The 22,695-nt window shown below is 32.1% G+C and overlaps 1 protein-coding gene across 3 annotated transcripts in view; it reads left to right on the top strand.

Annotated features, from left to right (window-relative positions):
• The window catches only part of FSTL5 (follistatin like 5), a 766,041-nt gene that overhangs the window by 111,328 nt on the left and 632,018 nt on the right, over positions 1–22,695 (top strand). For 2 of the 3 annotated variants that reach the window (XM_045464161.1, XM_045464179.1), the window contains exon 3: positions 21,452–21,485. In XM_045464161.1, the coding sequence (XP_045320117.1) occupies positions 21,452–21,485 (34 nt within the window). The remainder of the gene's footprint in view (positions 1–21,451; positions 21,486–22,695) is intronic. The other variant, XM_045464171.1, reaches the window with a different exon arrangement.

Here is a 22,695-nt window from a genome sequence, read left to right on the forward strand (position 1 = left end):
ATGTGTCTGTTGTCCATCTGTATGTCTTTTTTGGAGAAATATCTGTTCATGTCTTCTGCCCATTTTTTAAATTGGATTATTTGTTTTTTGGATATTGAGTTATATCAGTTCTTCATATATTTTGGATACAAACCCTTTATCAGATATGCCATTTGCAAATATCTTCTCCCATTCATTAGGTTGCCTTTTCATTTTATTGATTATTTCCTTTACTGTGCAGAAGATTTTTATTTTGATGCAGTTCCAGTAGTTTGTTTTTGCTTTATTTGCTTTGCCTCAGGAGACATATCTAGAAAAATGTCGCTATGGCCTATGTCACAGAGATTACTGCCTGTTTTCAAGGGTTTTTTAATGGTTTCAGGTATCACACTTCGGTATATAATCCATTTTGAGTTTGTTTTTGTGTATGGTGATAGAAAGTGGTCCAGATCCATTCTTTTGCAGGCAGCTGTCCAGTTTTCCCAACATCATTTGTTGAAGAGTCTTTTTCTCATTGGATATTCATTCCTCCTTTGTAGAAGATTAACTGACCATGTAATTGTGGGTTTATTTCTGGGTTTTGTGTTCTATTCTATGGAACTGTGTGTCTATTTTTAGGCCAGTACCATTCTGTTTTAACTACTACCACTTTGTAATGTAACTTGAAATCTGGAATTGTGATACCTCCAGTTTTGTTCTTCAAGTTTGCCTTGGCTATTTGGGGTCTTTTGTGGTTCTATACAAATTTTAGAACAGCTTGTTCTAGCTCTGTGAAAAAATGTTGTTGGTATTTTGACAGGGATTGCATTAAATGTGTAGATTGACTTGGGTAGTATAGATATTTCAACAATATTTGTTTTTCCAACCCATTTGCATAGAATATCTTTCTGTTTCTTTGCATCATTCTGAATTTCTTTCATCAGTTTTTATATTTTCAGAGAAGAGGTTTTTCACCTTTTTGGTTAAGTTTATTACTGGATATTCTGTGGTTTTGGGTGCAATTGTAAGTGGGATTGTTTTCTTAATTTCACTTTTTGCTGCTTCATTATTAGTGTAGGTAGCAGATTTCTGTACATTGATTTTGTATGCTGTGGCTTTATTGCATTTATGTATCAGTTCTAGTAGTTTTTAGGTGGAATCTTTAGGGTTTTCTAAAAATAGTATTTTGTCATCTGAAAATAGTGAGAGATTTACTTCCTCCTTACTGGTTAGGATTCTTTTTATTTTCTTATGTTGTCTAACTTCTGTGGCTGAGACTTCCAGTACCCTGTTGAATAAACATGGCAAGACTGGACATCCTGGTCTTGTTCCTGACCTTAAGGGAAAGCTCCCAGTTTTTCACCATTGAATGTGATGTTGGCTGTGGGGTTTTCATATAAAACCTTGATTATGTGGAGGTATTTTCTCTTTAGAACTACTTCACAGAGGGTTTTTATCATGAATAGATATTGTACTTTGTCAAATGTTTTTTCTGCATCTATCGAAATGATCATATAGTTTCTATCCTTTCTTTTATTGGTGTGACATATCACATTGATTGTTTGCAAATATTGAACCACCTTTGCATCCTAGGAATAAATCCCACTTGATCATGGTATATAATTTTTAAAAATATATTGTTGGATTTAGTTTGCTAACATTTTGTTGAGGATTTTTAGCATTTATACTCATGAGAGATATTGGCCTAAAGTTATCTTTTGTGCTGGTGTCTGGTTTTGGTATTGGGGTGATACTGACCTCATACAATTAATTTGGAAATTTCCCTTCTCTCATATGCCAAAGAAATTATTTAAAAAAATTTATATGTATGTAACTTTCCTATTTAAATTCCATACAAAACAATTAATACATATCCTTTAAGTGCCTGTTATCATCTGGTGAAATGAATTGTATAAATATTTTTATTTATATCTACTTATAGATGCATGTATATCTACTTATAGATGCATGCATGTATGTTTGTATCTATCATCTATCTACCTATCATCCATCTATCTATCTATCTATATATCTATCTATCTACCTATCTACCTTCCCACCTACCTATTATCTATCAATTATCTATCTATCTATCTATCTATCTATCTATCTATCTATCTATCTATCATCTATTTGTATATCTATATATCTACCTATTATCTATCTATCTATCTATCATGTATCATCATCTGACATTTCTCTATTCCTTTTCATCCTCATTCTCTACTTAACTCTTTTCCTTATTGTCAACCATTTTATTTGTTTGATGAATGATTTTTTTGTATGTATTCCTATAAAAATGCATTTTCTTGTGTTTTTGTGTTTTGAATTCACATAAATAGTGTTGGTTTTGTTTTCACGCCATTAATTAATTTTTCATTCAGTGCTTTGTTTTTAACATTTTTCCATGTTACTTGATTATTGCTTCTAATTGTTGAATTCTTAATATTTACAAACCAGTTTTTCTAGTCATGACCACATCAGTTGCCACCAGTACATTTTACCACAAACAATGTTGTGATGGTCATCCTCCCTCCCTGCTGCTCCTTGTGGAACTTAGGAGAATTTCTAAGCTTTTGTAATAGATTGCTTGCAGGAGGTTGTTCCTATTTTATTTCTCTGGTTTTATGCAAACAGCAGTGTATCTTTTATAATTATATATGTTTTTGAAAATAATCTCATATACAAAAAACTTTATTTCTTATACATCTACTGGAATCTATCTACAAAGATTTTGGGGTCTGGGTATTTGGAAAGAAGTTTTCTGTGGCCATTTTGGGCATTTTTTGTTTTGTTTTCATGTATGGTTTTCAAATTTGACTTACCTATGCACATCTTCTTTTTCTTCTTGTACCATTTTGTCATTTTTAGTTTTTTCAGAATTGTATCATTTACATCTAAGATCATTAGATGAGATTTATTAGAATGTAATGTTTGTCCTGTACATTAAATCACTGTTGTCTGGGGGCGCCTGGGTGGCGCAGTCGGTTAAGCGTCCGACTTCAGCCAGGTCACGATCTCGCGGTCCGTGAGTTCGAGCCCCGCGTCGGGCTCTGGGCTGATGGCTCAGAGCCTGGAGCCTGTTTCCGATTCTGTGTCTCCCTCTCTCTCTGCCCCTCCCCCGTTCATGCTCTGTCTCTCTCTGTCCCAAAAATAAATAAACGTTGAAAAAAAAAATTAAAAAAAAAAAATCACTGTTGTCTGTATTTCCATTTTTTTTTTACATGCCACATTTTGTTTACTCTGATATTCTACCTTTTATTTTTTAATTCAGTCTTGAAGAAGGTTTGTCTAGGAGATCTTACTAATCTTACCAAAAAGAAAATATCAATTGAAATTGTATTTCAATTCTTCATTTCTTTTTGTTCTATATTTCCTTGATATCTGTTTTTTCTTGTTTCTTTATGTTTATGTTGTTACTACTTTTTAACTTCTGAAGTTGAATTCATGGTTTGTACTTTATAACCTTTCTTGTTTCCTGATAATTAAAGCTATAAAATTTCCCACAAATACTGCTTTTCCAGAACTCCATGATTTTTGTCATACAGCACTTTCTTTAGCTCCCATCTTAATATTTCAGAATTACTGTATGGTTTTCTTTTTACTCAAAGGATTACTTAGTAGTCTTATATTTATATTCTAGCTATAGGGTGCTAATTTCAGCATTCTTGTGATATTATTCTAATATTATTGATTATCTGATTAATTATGTACAATTTTCTTATTTTATATTGTTCTTATATTATTAAATGTTATTATTATTAAATATAATATTATTATTAATAATTATATTATTCTTATTAAAATATTCTGATAACTCATAAATTAATTATATTAATTTCAGGTGTACAACATAGAGATTTAATATTTTTATACATTACAAAATGATCAACTCTATAGCTCCGGTTAACTTCTGTCACTATACGCTTATTACATTATTGAGTATATTCCTGTGGTGTAAATTATACTTCCATGACTCATTTCTTTATAACAGGAAGTTTGTAACTTTTAATCACTTTATCTTTTTTTTTCCTATCTCCTACTCCCTTCTGATAGCCAGTTGTTTGTTCAGTGGATCTATGAAAGTGTTTTTGGTTTTGTTTTGTTTGTTATTATGTTTTTAGATTCTACATATAAGTGAAATCATACATTATCTTTCTTTCTCTATCTTATTTCACTTAGCATAAGATCTTCTAGGTCCAAGTTGCTGCAAATGGCAAGATTTCATTCTTTCTTATGGCTGAGTAATATTCCATTGTACATATGTGTATCACAATCACATCTTTTCTATCAGTCATCTACTGACAGATGCTTAGGTTGCTTCTATATCTTAGCTATTGTAAATAATGCTGCAATAATCATATGGGCCCACATATCCTTTCAAATTAGTGTCTTTGTTTTCTTTGGCTAAATACCAAGAAGTAGAATTGCTGGATTATATGTTAGCTCTATTTTTAATTTTTTGAGGAATTTCCATATTTTTTTAGTGGCTGCAATAATTTAATATTCCCATCAACAGAACACCAGGGTTCCCTTTTCTCCACACACTCACCAACACTTGTTTCTTGTCTTTTTCTTTTAATGTTTATTTATTTTTGAGATAGTGAGTGTAGCGAGGAAGGGGCAGAGAGAGAGGGAGACAGAAGATTGAAAGTGGGCTCTGCACTGACAGCAGAGGGCCCAGTATAGAACTTGAACTCACGAACTGTGAGGTCACGACTGAACTGAAGTCGAAGACTTAACCAACTGAACCACCAAGGCACACCAGTTTCTTGTCTTTTTGAAAACAGCCATTCTGACAATTGTGATATCATGTGTCTTTGTAGTTTGATTTTCAGTTCTCTAATGATTAGTGGTAATGAGCATTTTTTCACGTGTCTGTTACACATCTGTATGTCTCTGGAAAAATGACTACTCAGATCCGTGGCCAGTTTTTAAATCAGTTGTTTGTCTGTTTTGTTATTGAGTTGTAGGAGTTCTTTATATGCCTTGGATATCAACCCCCTATTGGATGTACCATTTGCACGTATCTTCTCCCATTTAGTAGGCTGCTTTTTCATTTGGTTGATGGTTTGCTTTGCTGTATAAAAGCTTTTAGTTTGATGTAGTCCCAATAGTTTATTTTTACTTTTATTACCCTGGACTGAGGAGACATATCCAAAAAAATATTGTTAAAACCGATGTCAAAAGCTTACTGCCTGTGTTTTCTTCTAAGAGATTTAAGGTTTCAGGTCTTACATTTAACTCTTTAATCCATTTTGAATTTATTTCTTTTTAATATGGTGTAAGAAAGTGGTCCAGTTTCATGCTTTTGCATATAGCTGTCCCAGTTTCTAGGCACCATTTATTGAAGAGACTGTCTTTTCTCCATTATACTCTCTTGTCTCCTTTGTCATAGATTAATTGACCATAAAAGAGGTTATTTCTTGGGTCTCTATTCCATTCTGATCTATGTTTCTGGTTTTCTTCTAGTATCATTCAATTTTGATTATTGTAGCTATGTAGTATAGTTTGAAATCAGGGAGCATGAAACCTCCAGATTTTTTCTTCTTTCTCAAGATTGCCTTCACTATTCAGGGTCTTTTGTGGTTTCATATGAATTTTAAGATTCTTCTAGTTTTGTGACAAATGTTATAGGTATTTTGATAGGAATTGCATTGACTCTGTAGAGTGTTGTGTGTAATATGAACATTTTTACAATATTCATACTTCCAGTTTATGAGCTCAGGATATCTTGCCATTTATTTTTGTTGTCTTCAATTACTTTCATCAGTCTCTCATAGTTTTTGGTGTGAAAGTCTTTGACTTCCTTGGTTAAATTTATTCTTAAGTATTTTGTCATTTTCAATGCAATTGTAAATAATATTGTTTGCTTAATTTCCCTTTCTGATAGTTCATTAGTGTATAGATACAAAACAGATTTCTGCATATTGATTTTGTATCCTGCAACTTTAGTTAATTCGTTTATTAATTCTAATAATCTTTTGATTAGAGTCTTTAGGGTTTTCTATATATATTATCATGTCATCTGCAAATAATGACACCTTTACTTCTTTTTTACCAGTTTGAATGTCTTGTACTTCTTTTTCTTGCCTTATTGACATGGGCAAAACTTCTAATACTACATTGAATAGAAGTGATGAGAGTGGGAATCCTTGTCTTGTTCTTCATCTTTGAGGAAAAGCTTTCAGGTTTTCACCATTGACTCTGATGTTAGCTGAGGGCTTTTTGTATATGGACTTTATTATGTTGAGGTAGGTTCCCTCCATACCAGCTTCATTGACAGTTTACATCAAAAATGGATGTTGAATTTTGGCAAATGCTTTTTTTGCATCTATTGAAATAACCATATGATTTTTATCCTTCATTTTGCTATGGGCCGTATCATGCTTTTGATATGCAGATGTTAAACAATCCTATTCCTGGAATGTATTCCGCTTGGTTATGGTGTATGATCCTTTTAATGTATGGTTGAATTTGGTTTGCTAATACTTCTGTTGAGGATTTTTGCATATATGTTCATCAGAGATGTTAGCCAATTTTTTTTTGTAGTATTTTCTGTTTTAGTATCAGAGTAATTCTGGCTTCATAAAATGAGTTGGAAGTGTTCCTTCTTCATTTGTTTGGAATAATTTAATAAGTATTCATTATTAAATGTTTGACAGAACTCACTGGTGAAGTCTTCTGGACCTGGATATTTGTTTGTTAAGTTTTTTGTTTGTTTGTTTGTTTTTTTGTTTTTTTGTTTTGTTTTGTTTTTTCTGACTCAATTCCAAGTAATTCGTTTATTCAGATTTTCTGTTTCTTCATGATTCAGTATTGGAAGATTATGTTTCTAAGAATTTATCCATTTATTCTAGGCTGCCTATTTCATAGCAAATAATTTTTACACTATTCTCCTCTAATTATTTTTCTTTATCTTTTTAAAAAAATACTTATTTATTTTTGAGGGATAGAGACAGAGTGTGAGTGAGGGAAGGGCAGAAAGAGAGGGAGACACAGAATCCGAAGCAGACTCCAGGCTCTGGGCTGTCAGCACAGAGCCTGATGCATGGCTCTGACTCATCTCTTCCAATTCTTTGTATTTCTATGCTGTCACTTGTAATTTCTCCTTTTTCATTTCTAATTTTATTCATTTGGGGTTTCTCTTTTTTTCTGATGACTCTGTCTAAAAATCTGTTGATTCTGTTTCTCTTTTCAAAGAACTAGTTCTTAGTTTATTGATCTTTTCTATTTTTTTAGTCTCTTCTTCATATTTATCCACTCTTACCTGTATTGTTTTCATTTTCTACTACCTTCAGGCTTCATTTGTTCTCCTTTCTGTAGTTCCTTTAGATGTAAAATTAAAATGTTTATTTGAGATTTTCTTGTTTCTTGAGGTAGGCTCGAATTGCATTGAAGTCCCTCTTAGAACTGCTTTTGCTGTGTCCGAAAGATTTTACAACGTTGTATTTCCAATTTCATTTATTTAAAATATTTTTTTATTTTCTCCTTGATTTACTTGTTGACCCTTTCATTGTTTAATAGCATGTTGTTTAGTCTCCTTATGTTTGTGTTTTGTCCAGTTTTCTTCTTATACTTGATTTCCAGGTTTATACTATTGTGGTTGGAAAAGATGCTTGATATGATTTAAGTCTTTTTAAATTTATTGATACTTGTTTTGTGGCCTAACTTGTGATCTGTCCTAGAAAATGTTCCTTGTGCATTTGAAGATGATATATATTTTCTATGTTGGTTGGAATGTCTATGTGTCATTTAAGACTACTGTTTCCTTATTGATTTTCTGTCTGAATAATCTATCTATTGATATAAGTGGGGAGTTAAAGTCCCCCACTATTATTCTATTACTGCCAAATTATGCCTTTAGGTCTCTGAATATTTTTTGTATATATTTTGGTACTTCTATGTTGGGAATATATGTGTATTTCCTTACTTTTGAAGTGAGTCTTTTGTAGGAAGTATATAGATGAGTCTTGTTTTTTGTTTGTTTGGTTGGTTGGTTGGTTGGTTGGTTTTCATTTGTTTGCTTTTTAACCCATTCAGCCATCCTATGTCTTTTGATTGTAGAATTTAGTCCATTTACATTTAAGTTAATTATTGATAGGTATACACTTATTGCCATTTTGTTCATTGTTTTTTGGCTGTTTTGGTAGCTACTCTCTTTTCCTTTCTTTTCTTTCACTCTTCTCCTGTAGTTTGTTTTCTTCAGTGAAATATTTAGAATCCTTTCCCTTTTTCTTTTGTGTATTTACTATAACTTTGTGTGTGTGTGTGTGTGTGTGTGTGTGTGTGTGTGTTTGCGTGTGGCTACCAGCATTACACACATAACATCTTATGTATATAACAGTCTTTTCCAAGTTAATAGTAGGTTAATATTGAATCCATTTCAAAGCTATATTTTTACCTCCCCCATTTTATATTTTGATGACACACATTACATATTTCTATTTTACATATACCTTAACTAATTATTTCATTTTAATTAATTTTACTTGTCTTTTACTCTTTATACTTGCTCTTTAAGTAGTTAATCCACTGTCTTTATTTTTTTTTTTTACCTTTTCTAATGAGTGTTTTACATAATGTGTTTTCTTCTTATTATCTAGTGCCTTTCTTTTTACCTTAGAGAGGTCCTTTTAATACTTCTTCTAAAACCAGTTTAGTGGTCATGAACTCCTTTAGCTGTTGCTTATCTGGAAAATTCTTAATCTCTCTTTTAATTCTGAATAGACTTGCTGGCTAGAGACATTTTGGTATCTTGTATTTTTTTTTCAGCACTTCAAATACATAGTGCCACTCTCATTTGGCTTGCATAATTTCTGCTCAAAACTCTGCTGATAGACTTATGGGGTTTCCTTTGTACATAATATATTGCTTTTCCATTATGGTTTTAAGATTTGTTTCTCTTTGGGTTCATCTTATTTGGCACTCTTTGGACTTCCTGGACCTGGTAATTTCCTTCTATAACTTAGAGGAGTTTTCAGCCATTGTTTCTCCGAAAACATTTTTCTGGCTTTTTCTCTTTCTCTTCTCTTTTTGGGAGCCTATAATGCAAATGTTATTCAGCTTGATGTTGTCTCAGAGGTCCCTAAAGATTTCCTCACTTCTTTTAAGTCTGTTTTGTTTGTTTGTTTGTTTGTTTAATTTTGCTGCTCTGTCCAGATGTTTTCCATTGTCTGTCTTACTACTTACTGATTCATGCTTCTATTTCATCTATTCTATTTTTGAACTTCTTCAGTGCATTTTTCCATTCAGTTGTAACTTGTTTGCTACTTTTTAATATTTCCTGTCTCTTTTTGAAACACTTCCTGTGCTCTTTCATTTCTGTCCCAAGATTAATGAACATCTTTTGATCATTACTTTGAACTCTTTATCAATGAAGTTGAAACTCAGGGTGCTTATCTCACCCATTTGGGTCTCTGCTGAGCAAGGAAGTCAAGGCTCAGGACATTCATTCATCCTGGTTGTGTCTCAGTCTCTGTGTGCATTGGACAGGATTCAGGCACTCATCCAGCTCTGTTGTGATTTAGGTATGTTAGTTATTTTGATCCTGGTAATTATTCCATGATGTATGTTTTTGTGTGTGTGTATGTGTGTGTGTTTGTTTATATATGTAACATCACATTATACACTTCAGATATATACAATTATATTTGTCAATTATTCTTCAGTAAAGTTAAAAAAAAGTAAACAGTTATAAATAAAATGCCCTAGATTTCACTCACCTTTAAGTTAAAATTAGGATGATATTATAATAGCTGCTACCACTTACCTGCCCAAGCAGGAATGAAAATCCTATTAAATATTGTTTTACTTATTTTAAGGGATATCTCACTTGGGGATATCACCTTTTTAAGATGGCAGTTAAATTAATGGTTTTGTCTCCGATATCATGTAATCACATTTGCTTGAAAATGTTGTTGTGTATACCATGGTTATCATCTCCTAGAGACCTCCATGAACCCACAGGTTGAGGATGTAAGTAGGGGAAGCTAGACCATGACTTTGGTCACCTCCATGAGATAAAATATATAAATAACTTAAACATTTCTTGCTATGTAGTAAGACTAATGTACGTGTTTTAATATTCCCCTTATTTGTCATTCCCTCAGGCTCCCCTCTCCTCTCCACACACCACCCCACCCCACCCCTCCACCCAGCCTATCTCCATTCTTATTCCCCAAGTCTTAATCTTCTTTTCATAGACTTGCACCCAGTCCCTCCACCTGTTGGGATGAGCAATGGTTGTGTTTATGCTTAGAGGTCATCTATTGACCTCTGTTGTGCTTATCTTCCCTATCAAGTTCCCTTGATTGCCTGTGCCCAGAATATCTTATACTCTGGAATACTTGGCTATAATTCTTTATATTTTCTACATTGCAGGATATATTTTTTGTGCAAAATACATTTTCAATAATAAATGTGGGTTATTGGTAGCCTCTGAAAAGTGTATATTACTAGAAAAAGCTTACTATACTCCAGATCACTGGAAATTTACAAATTGAATCATTAGATTCTTATAACAATTATAATTTAGGATCCATTTACAGACTTAATAAATTACAAATTTAAATCTACTAAGGGAGGGGCGCCTGGGTGGCGCAGTCGGTTAAGCGTCCGACTTCAGCCAGGTCACGATCTCGCTGTCCGTGAGTTCGAGCCCCGCGTCGGGCTCTGGGCTGATGGCTCAGAGCCTGGAGCCTGTTTCCGATTCTGTGTCTCCCTCTCTCTCTGCCCTTCCCCCGTTCGTGCTCTGTCTCTCTCTGTCCCAAAAATAAATAAACGTTGAAAAAATAAATAAATAAATAAATAAAAAATAAATCTACTAAGGGATAAATTTAAAATGGAAATAATTCTAATGTAAATGTATGCATTTTAAATAATAAATCTTCACTAAGACTTCATTTCCATGTCAAAATCATTAATTAGTGATTTATATATCTATTTATTCCAAATCCTTTAATTAGTGATTTCTGTTAGGAAAATCATCATTATTTTTCACACTTCAAAAGCACACTGTGAAAACTGTTATAATAATTGGCGTGTTTATTTAATTTATATGGCTCTTTACCAAATAGCTTTAGCTATAATACTTAAGTAGTCATAAATATTCTTCTGAAAATAGGAGAGAAGTTTCTTGAATATATTTTTATATAATACTCATATATAAAGAAGTATGTAGGTGAGCTATGCTTACCTCTTCACTGTTTCTCCAAAAGGATTAAATATTTTACAGTTCTGTGCCTTTGCACTGCCTAATACTCTTTTCCCCATCGAATTAGTTTACTACTCTTTAATTCTTAGTTCAAGCAACAATTTTCACTGTGAATTCTCCCTTTGCTTCATACTCAGCATAGACATTTGCTCTTCCCATTCTTGTTTCCGCATTATCCTATAAATTCTTTTTTTTCATTCTATAAATTATTTATCATTGTTTATAATTAATAGCTATCAGTCTCTCCAGACAGAATGTAAACTTATGAGATCAGAAATTTATGTTATCCATACTTCACACCTATCTCATATATATTCTAAACAAAACTTCATTCAAGGGGTGAGTAGTTTAATATGCTAATACCTTATGAAAGTGGTAACATAATCATAACATTAATAATTTCTAATTATATTTTGAATTTCTTCACACAATAATGCGATAAATGGATAAAGCCAGTTAGAATGTATATTATCAATTTAAAAAATGTAATCTCCTCTATTCTCTTTTTAGAAAAAAATGATCAATGTTTTAAAAATTAAATAGGTATGTCTTTTAAATGTTTCCATATTTATGCTGGATATCCTTAGCAATGAAATATTGTCTACAATACAGAATTAAAATTGTCAAACATACTTAATTTTAGATATATTTTCTTTCCATTTCAAATTTATAGCTCCAAAACAGTGGCCCATCAACATAATATTAATTTTAGATTCTCCCCATATTTCAACTCGAAGTCTAATAGTGTAAAACAATGATGCTATAAAAAGGGACTGCAGAATCATCATTTTTATTTTTATATTATAGGTTAAGTTAAATAACATTTTTCCTCCTAGAAATTTTTAAATTATCAAATCTTTATTACCGTAAAATAAAGTAAATAATTTTATACTTTGTATAGAGAGGAGTACATATATATGTGTGCACCATGTGTGGACTTTTAAGTGAGTAATTTCTCTTTTGATTATTTTAATCACCTACTATCCTTGTGAGTCTTTGCATTATTTTCTATATAATCTTTCTCACTACCTAATTCCTCATTTCTACAGGCTATTTTTTCTGCCCTAAATGCCCATAATGCCTTCATCTAGTTAAATCCTGATCATCTTTTAAGATCCAGTTTGTTTATGTTTTTAATGAGTACATGAACCAAAGATGTCTTTTGTGACACATTGTGAGAATTCTTATTACTTGTATTTGGCACAATATGTAGTGATAGTTTATGCATATGTCATATCCATTTAACTTGAATACACATACTCTTGTTAAAAAAACAGACAAAAATATTTCTAATGTATACATTAGATTTAAACCATGAATATAATTATATATTTTTATAATAATTGATTTTATGTTAAATGTAAATACAAATACATTTCCATCATGAACTTCTAAATTTAATATTTCAAATTTCAGTATGTATGTAACAAAAGGATAATACAAATATTATTAAATATGGATTTGATTTATAAGTAAATTCAGTTCTAGTTTGATTTTTTTCAAGTCCTGTGCATGTGTCTTGTTACCTAGCTTATGACTTTAGAATTGAAAGTAATATTGAGGATATCTATCAATCCAATAACAAGTTTTTTTTTTATCTTTTTCTTACTTAAAATCACATAAACATATCAAATATAATATGAATTGGCAATAATAAGCACTATAATTTTGATATTGGAATAAATGACTTTACACCAATGTATTAAGTCAAGAAAGAAGCAGATCTATATTAATAATGTGTAGCTTTTCCAGGTCATGTTTTGAATATCTATATATATACCTGTTATCTATACCTATCCATATAAATCTATAAAACTTATAGCATATATTTCTGATCAAATGTTTTCTATGCTATATTTTAGATTATATATATATATATATATATATATATATATATAAAATATGGCTTTAAAACATAAGCAAGTTACTTTGACTCTTTCATGAAACGTTGAAGCCTACTAGTTGGCCAATTTTATCATCCCATTGTGCATTTACCATGAGACACTATTTGCTATCTTGCAGTCTTACCATGCACTCTCATAGTTTCTTAACTTTGTTCAAGCTATGTTTTCTGATAGGATCTTCTTCCCATTGCTGTAGAGATGAACTACTTATTCTTCCAATCTCATCTGCTCTTTGTATTTCCCAGTTTTCTGCATTCTCAAAACTTCCTTTCATCTAAGTTAAAAAGAAGACATTGTTCCCTTGACTGTGCTCTCAAGATTTTATATACATTTCCACCCTTGAATGTCACGTTTTATTTTACGTATTTCTTGAGTGTGTGTCTGTCCTGCAAACAGTTTGTTAAATTCAAGTGTTCAGAGACTCTATTAGGAATAGTGCCCACTCTTCTGCGGATACTCTTCTAAATACTATGGGTAAACCAGTTAAGACTGCAAAGTCCCTTTTGCTCAGGGAATATACATTCCAGTAAAGGGAACATAAAATGAACAAATAAATACATATTCCAGGAGGTAGCCACTTTTGTGTGAAATGGATAAAAATTAAGAAAAGCAGCTAGTAGTGGGGGTGCTGTTTTAGAGTGGTGAAGGTTGAGGCTTGTTGAGGAGGTGATATTGGATCAAGAACATTATTCAAATTCTAAGGGGAAGTATTTTAAATAAACGATCCTAAAATTGATTAAACTAAGCAAGACTGAAAATTTGCCATTGAAGTTTACCAAAAATAGGTCTGTATCTCCAAGATTTAGGAAGCCTGATATACTGCATTTTCATTGCCAGTAGTTCTTATTTTCGAGACATTTTATAATTAAATTGCCACCAGCAAAATAGGTTTTTAAGAAAGTGTGTGCATATGTGTATGTGTGTGTGAACATGTGTGTGTATATGTGCATTGAGAGCCTGAAGGAGGGAGCTCTTGTGTTCATGGGTATGCATGCGTCAGAATAGAAGAGATTTGCGACAAGATTGTGGTGGAGTGGTTCGGCTGAAAGTGTCCTATTCTTGGCTTACATGAAATCAATATTGCTTATTATTAAATATTAATATTACTTAATAGCTCTAACATAAAAAACTTTAATATTTTACATTTTAACCACCTAGCACATGGAAATGTTAAATATATATATTGAACATGAGTAGTCTACTGCACATCAACATTTCACGACTTTTGTTTGGTGGTCTTTGGTAAACAATAATTGTGTCAAAGAGAAGGGAAGAATCCTGAGAAGAAATTTAAACTAGGCAGCTATCTAAAACTAATAATCTTTACCGTTATGTTTGTTTGCCACCAAAATTTATATTTGTGTATCCTTTCTCTCCATCCATTGACTATTTTCACTGTTAGGGTCTATTAGTCTTTAGTCTTAAGTTTAAAATTATGTACATTTACCTGAGTTTCTATACAATTAATGTATGTGTGTACATATACATGTATATACAATATAAGTTGTGGCAAGTATTTCTTTTTTTAATGTTTATTTTATTTTTGAGACGGAGAGAGAGACAGAGTGTGAGTGGGGGAGAGGCAGTGAGAGAGGGAGATACAGGATCTGAAGTAGGCTCTAGGCTCTGAGCTGTCAGCACAGAGCCCAACGTGGAGCTTGAACTCACAAACCACAAGATCATGACCTGAGCCAAAGCGCTTAACCTACTGAGCAACCCAGGTGACCCTGTAGCAAATATTTCTAATCACATTTTATGCAATGATGTATGTTAGACTATATATATATATATATATATATATATATATATACACACACATATATATGTATATGTATATATATGTGTATATAAATATATACATATATATGCATATACATATATATATGTGTATATACACACACACACATATATATATATATATATATATATATATATATATATATATATATAAAATGATTCAGCTTTGGTGAATGTTGACAATCTATTTGCTTCAATAACAAGTGTGGATCATATGTATTGAGAGCAAGATTACTTTAACCAGGACATATCACTTCTGGGTACTTGAGATTTATTTGTTTCTTTTGTTAATATTTAAGTTTTAAGGTTCATTCTGAACTTGATTAAATATGCCAGTAAAACTATTCAGTACATTTGACTTTTCTTAAATCTCATGACACAAGTGGTTTCTTTTTTGTTTGTTTGTTTTGCGTTTTTTTTTTTTCAGTATGTGATTAACCTAAACACAGTTTGAGTGTTCTTTATTATACACTGTAGGCAATGAAAAACAAATAAAGACAAAAAGACCATTTTCCCACCATGAATTAAAGAAAGTGTGTAGTCTCTCAGAAAGTCTATAGTTTTCTCAGGAAAAACAGTAGCAGCCTAGAGATCCTTTCTTTCTCACTATTGCAAGGGGAAAATGCTGCATTTTACGTACTTGATGTTCCTTACTTCCTTCATGTAGTATAGACATTATTTTTCTGTATATTCAAAAGAAAGACTAAGTATACCTCTTTAAGGGACCAAGTCTATTGAACCTGTACTTGCTTCATTCTTATATCCCTCTTTGTGAAGGAAAGCCTGTGGGATGACCAAAAAGCACTTCATTAGTCTCATTAATCTACAATATGCATATGCAAATTGAAAATAAGAGTATCATGGGTATTACTTGAATGAGGTTCATGTATTTTTTTTAATGCTTAATTATTTTGACAGAGAGAGAGAGAGCACATGCGTGCTGGAGCTAGGGAGAAGCAGAGAGAGGGGGAGTCATAGAATCCCAAGTAGTCTCCGTGCTGTTAGTTCAAAACCCAATGTGTCATGTTCTTTTTTATTTTTTTAAGTGATTTAAGCTTTATATTATGGAGTGAGAGGACAATTCACTGACTAATGTTTATAACAATGCTGTTATGATGGAAATGATTCACTTAGCATTTAGATGGTGTCTTCTCTTTCTAGAGAGCATGGACTTCTCAGTAAGAAGGAAGGAACCAGGTAAACTATGAAGATATTGTGGCCAAACATTTACTTTTAGTGCTTGATGAAGAGACATCAGTTTTTTATGTTATGGGAATCATGAGATGTTAGTAAATGACATTCTATAAATCCAAATACTAGATAAGAAATATTCTTAATAATATCTTATAGATTGAAGATATTATTCTGCCCTTAAATGGAACTAGTAACCTGTACATTAGTGTTATATGGCCATAGTCTTGTTTGCTTAGATACTTTAGAATCACAACATCTCATTTTAAAAATTATTGTGTACCCCAACTGGACTTAATTTTATACTGGCTTAGCTAATTCTATTTATTATGTTGTATCTTTTTATATTTAAGATATTATACAATCATGTGTTCTTTCTGAATCCATACTACTACCCAGATTGTCTTTGCCAATCTTTATCATACTGTCTGCAAGGATCTATTTACTCATTTCTACCATTAAGCTGGATTTCATGGAGTCTATTTATATAATTAATATAGCACTTTGGGATTCTTCCAAGAAATGGTGTAGTACAAAGTAAAACACAAATGGTTTGCTATTATTTAATTTTGATATGTTGCCAAAATATATTTCTTATTTTAAGACAAGATCAATTTATCAGAAAGTCTTTTGAAAGAATATTAAAATTGAGTTATGCCAAGGGATTGGCATTCTACCATTGCAGACGAGACTAAGTTTTCCTAATGTAAGAATGTTTTTCAAGTGTATCATGAGTCCAGGATAACAAATCTTTCCGATCTTTTAAGAGTTCTCACATAATTAAATAGTCACATTTTTCTCCTTAGTATTTCCCCATTAAAAAATTAACATTTAAAACATGAAGTAATGGCATATGAAATAAAATTCTGGGAAGTATATTGTCAGGTGAATAAAGCAACATTTTAGTCATAGAAACAACTTGGACAGTTACTACTTTGAAAATCCTAAATAATTTTCTTTAAGTCTCAACTGAGATGGTTCTAGATTAAGTCTTGCAGTGAATTAAGTAGTTTATCCTTATTTGATTCTTACTTTACAGGTTTATTAGTCTCAGTCCATTAAATTAATTTCTATTTTTTTCTTTAGATACATGCTTCTTAAACATTTCCAGTTTATAGAGTATTTAAGGCTATTTTCTTCGGTAATTTATAATATGTACAATTCTGTAAATAGAAAATTAGGTTTTCAGAAACAAATACAATAAGATATAATATCAGTGAGTATTAAGCCTGTTTGACTATAGTCAAAATAAGGCTAATATCAGTATCATGCAAACTTATGATGGCAAAACCCAATTAGGATTTTTACAGTACCAAGCTGTCCTACACACCTAGTCTCACAAAAAGCAGTGCATTTAAAAATCTTCTTTATCTCCTCAAATTACCGACAAATCAACCTACTTCATCACTCAGCCAACTGCCCTTCTAATGGATAAAGAAAATAAATCCTCACAAATTAAAAATTTTAAATTAATCATATCAAACCTATAAACCTCTTGCATCTATGCCTGCACCTCTCTGTGCCCACCTGTTATATTGGGGAAACTGGTTCTCCTCCTGTCTAAACGTCTCCACTCAAGTTCTGTGTCACATTCAATAACCTTATAAAATCAGTCATACCATCTCTCCCTTTTATCATAATCCTTTCCATTTCTACTATGTACTCCCCTCATTTACACATTCTCAATTCTCACTGCTATAGATAATATAAAACTAAACATGAAACAAAGAGATGAACAAAAACAAACACAATACCTGCACAGATTTCACTTTACTCTCTAGCCACAAACCACCCGGGTCTTTCTTTCCTTGCAAGTTTCTTCCATTTCATTATACATTGCTTCCTTTGAAGTCAATAGTTACATCTATGTCACTTTTTCTAATGGGCATTGCCTTAGACATAATCATACTTGGTCTGTCAGAAGAAGTCTATACTATTGAAAATTTACCCCTGTATTAGATATTCCCTGAGAGTCCATGATTCCACCTTTTTGTGTTTTTGTTTTTTCCTCCTATAATTTGTCTATTCTTCTATTCTCTTTTGTTGTTTAATTAAACTTTATATTTTTCTTATATTGTTTCCAGTACTCAATTCTAGATCATTCAACTATACTATATGTTCTCCAGATGCAGTACTGATGATTTATACATAGGATGGTGGTTTCTAAATTTATATGTCTTGTTGACATATCTCTTATGAGTTCCAGACATTTTAACCATCTGCCTACTTTGTGTCCTCAGAGTTATATTTAAAGTAAAATAAAAGTCAGCATGTTCAAATATCAAATCCATGAAAAATTCAGGCTCTTCATCTCTTAAGAGATAAAGTAGATAAGGATTACTTTGAGCAACTAGAAGAATGGAGAGATGAGGAAGATGGAGATGAGAAAGATGGCCAAAGAAGTAAGGAAAAATCAGAAGTTCAGTTTTGGACGTGATAAGTGGGCTGTTATTAGACATCCAAGTAGAGATGTCAAAAATACATGTATGAGGCTGAAGTTCAATGGAGAGAATTGGCTAGAGATATAAATTTGAGAGTCGTTAGGAAAAGGATGGTGGTTAAGGCCATAAGAACAGATAAGATCACCAAAGAAGTGAGATGTGTATGGGAAAAGGTAAGGGTTCAATATCTCCAAACCTAGTATTTAGAAATTGAGGGATGAGGAGGAATCAGTAAAGGAGATGCAAAAGGGGTGGTCAGACAAGAGAAAAATTCAGAGTGAGACAGTATCAGAAATCAAGTGAAGAAGGGATAGAAATCCTTCTCATGACTCAGATCCTTGAAATCACCCTCATCTATTCTATATCTCACACCCCAAATTTATTCTGTCAGGAAATCTTGACAGTTATAACTGATATTTCAACTCCACTGTTATCACACTGTTTTATGCCATTATCACTTCCCATCTGGATTACTGTGATACTCTTCCACCTGGTCCGTCTAATTTTGTCCTTGCCCTGTTTAACCTATTTTAGTAGCCAGAATGATTCTACTTAAATGCAATTAAGATAATGTTACTCCTCTGTGAAGAAACTTCTGATTGTTTTCTCAACTATCTCAGTGTAAGAGCCAAAGATCTAGCAAGTGCCCCAGGTGCTAATCTAACTGACCCCTATTAGCTCCCTTATTGTATTTTTTACTATATTCCCCTTACTCAGTCTAGTTTAGTCACACTGGTCTCCTTGGTAGCTTTGACAATGCCAAGAATTTCTGTACCTCAGGAAATGTACAGTTGTTTTTCTCCCCTAGAATATATTTTCCCCAGATAAATGCTTGGAATAATATCTTCTCATTTCACTCAAAATTTTGTTCAAAAGTCATTTTATCAGTTGATGGACATTTTGGCTCTTCCATAATTTGGCTATTATTGTTAATGCTGCTATAAGCATGTGTCTCTTCGAATCAGTATTTTGTATCCTTTGGGCAAATATCTGGTAGTGTAATTGCTGGGTCATAGGGTAGTTCTATTTTTAACTTTTTGAGGAATCGCCATACTGTTTTCCAGAGTGACTCTTGCCATTTATAATGATGTGAATGGAGCTAGAGTTATTATGCTAAGCAAAATAAGTCAATCAGAGGAAGGCAATTACCAAATGATTTCACTCATATGTGGAATTTCAGAAAGAAAACAGCTGGACATAGAGGAAAAGAAAAAAAAAAAGGAGAGAGGGAGGCAAACTGTAAGAGAATCTTAACCATAGAGAACAAACTGAGGGTTGATGGAAGGGAGGTGGGTATGGGGATGGGTTAAATGAGTGGTGGGCATTAAGGAGGGCACTTACAGGGTGTAAGTGATGAATCACTAAATTCTACTCCCGAAACTAATATTACACTATGTGTTAACTAAAATTTAAATAAAACTTGAAACATAAAAAAGACATTTTATCATTGTAGACCTAGGTAAAATTGCAGTCACTTATTCTAAAACTACCTTCTATGATATATCTTTTTTTCTAAATAGAACTTACTAACATTTAAGCAGTATGTTACTTTAAGGACATTTTTTTTTTGTTTTATTTGTTTGTTTCATTTTGTTTTGTTTCTGTTTTGTTCATTCTTTGTAAGACTTATCACCTAAAGCAGTGTCTGGCACATGAAAGCAATCTATACATATTTATTCAAAGAACGAATGACTCAATGAATGAAAGAATCAATGGAATAAAAGGAGGAGAGAGGACAGAGAGATTATTTTTCATTAACAAATACCTCTTTGGAGAATTTACGCTTGCTTATCTTATATTATGAAAGAATAATGTATTTTTAAATCAAGTAATTAAAATTTAAATTTTAGTTTAAATGAACAACAGATATTCTAAATTAAAAATAAACCTGAAGTAGAAAAAATCAATTAGCAAAAAACAGTACAGAATTCAAAAACAAAGGCTGGATAAATTAGGCAAAGAGAAATAGCACATAAAGTATTAAAGTCTAATAGAATCATACATTGGATAAGGATATTCCGTAAAAATACATTTGTCAATATGCATTTTTGTTCTCAAATCTGACTCTGGGATTAATGCCTGCCACAAAATAAATTCTTAATATTTTTCATTATTTTCATAAATTTTACCAAAATTTATTGGCATTGATACATTTCTGAAGTATGTGTATCTATATCTATATCTATAACTATATCTATATCTATCTATAATTTTTATTAGAAATTTATTTCAAAATTATTTTTAGTGTGAGGCCCTGAAACTTTTAGACAGAGTAAACTGTGCTTGCATATTAATTGAGAAGTTATAGAGGGCACAATTTCTACTTGAAAAGTTGAAAGCAAGCTAATTCTTTTGGGGTTGCCTGGTAACTAATAAGGAGTATGTCAAATTGAAAGACAGGTCTGACTGAAGCAGCCTTTGAATAAATAATAGAATTGTTGTCAACTTTAGCCTTAGAGAAGTGAGGCAGGGATCAATTCTAAGTTAAACTGAAGAAAAGACAGTTGAAATGTCTTTTGTGTTTTTTTACTGAATTGTCCACTGTTTGCCCTTAAACATTTTTCCTCACCACCAATTTGTGATTAATGTGGAGACATTAAAAGAAAATTCTGAAGATATCATTCAATATCTGTTGAAATTAAATGAAAATGCCCTGAGGCATTTGAGAGTCATGATTATTTATTATTCATTACCATTTATTTTTTTATAAATCCATATTAATACAATGTATTAGTTTCTTAAAGAAATATATGGACACTAAGAATGATTACTGCCCTGATAAAAGATTTGACATAAGTGGCTTTTAAGGTGAGAATTGTGTTACAATGACTCTAGGGTACATGTACAACAAAATACCTGGACAAGTCTTTAGTTACAATGATATGCTGTATCAAGCTGTTGATCACATACTCACAGATTTTGACCTATTTCTGTTTTAATTCCAGCAGGAAAAGAGTCAAGAAAGTTCAAGAATCAAAGGTAAGAAATGGCTGTTTTAAGATCATAGTTTCATAAATTCACGTGAGTATAGAAGAAAAAAAATCATGCAGCTTTGGAAACATAGTTAAAAATGAGGAAACAATAAGAATTCAAAATCTTCAATGTGGTTTTAAGGGCATTGTGAGCCCTGTGGAAATTCTACAAGGTCACTGGGGATCCTCTGTTGAGGTTTCCTTTTTCTTATACTGTGCTGTTGGGAACTTCAACCTAATTTTCTGTTAGTTCTCTGAATTGTTCTCCTGGAGTTCCTCCATCAGACATTGTCCAGAAGAGCTGGTGTTCTGTTACATCTATGATTCACCAAATAAACTTTACAAAATATGTCTCATGGAAGATCTACTATTAAGTCACTGCTATCTTATTTTATTTTCTACGAAAAAAGCAAGAACATATTTATATATTAAAAGTTGGCGGTAGCTTTTAGTATGGCGTGGTCAACTCTAGTTAGACATAGGGAAACTCTTTTCCCCACAATGACACTCTTATGTTTTGTTGTTTGTTTACTTGTTGAGATAATCAATTACTCTAGGTAGATTGTAGTTCTTCAGCAAAAGGTTTCCATTCGCTTGTGTATGCAGATCATAATAATGAATCTTAACTGATTTTTCCTGGGTTAATTCTTCCAGCCTCTCCATTCAGGTGCTGGTCCTTCTTATTGCACAATTTGGACATCCTCACTCACCAATCCCTTTCCAGTAGGCATTTAGTCACAAGCCTGACTATGGGCTGAAGTACTGTTTTCCTGTTTCCTTCTACCCTTTTTGCATAGGAAGATAGGTTTGTTTTTATTTTACTTTTTCTTGGAGTTCTACAAAACCAAAACTAACATCAAAACCAAAAACCAAAAACAAAACCAAAAACCATGAAGTTACCAAGTATACATGTACTTCTGAAATGATGAAGGGGAAATTATTTTTCTGAGGGTCTCTAAATTGACAATATCAACCTTGCTTACTAATAAATCCAAATAGAATATTCTCTGCACACTTCCCTGCAAGCAATTGAATTACTCAATTTGTTTTCCGTGTTTGGTCATCTGTGTGTGTCTGCATTCCTGAAGAATATGAAAAGGTATACTTGTTTTTTTATTTTGCTAGGCATGTTTTATTCAAATGAATTATGGAAGACGGCCCTTCCAGGGATTCCCAAACTATTTGTGTTCTTTTTCAGCAAACTGAAGTATGTCTTG

Source organism: Leopardus geoffroyi, chromosome B1 (assembly GCF_018350155.1).
Source record: "Leopardus geoffroyi isolate Oge1 chromosome B1, O.geoffroyi_Oge1_pat1.0, whole genome shotgun sequence".
Lineage (NCBI taxonomy): Eukaryota > Metazoa > Chordata > Mammalia > Carnivora > Felidae > Leopardus > Leopardus geoffroyi.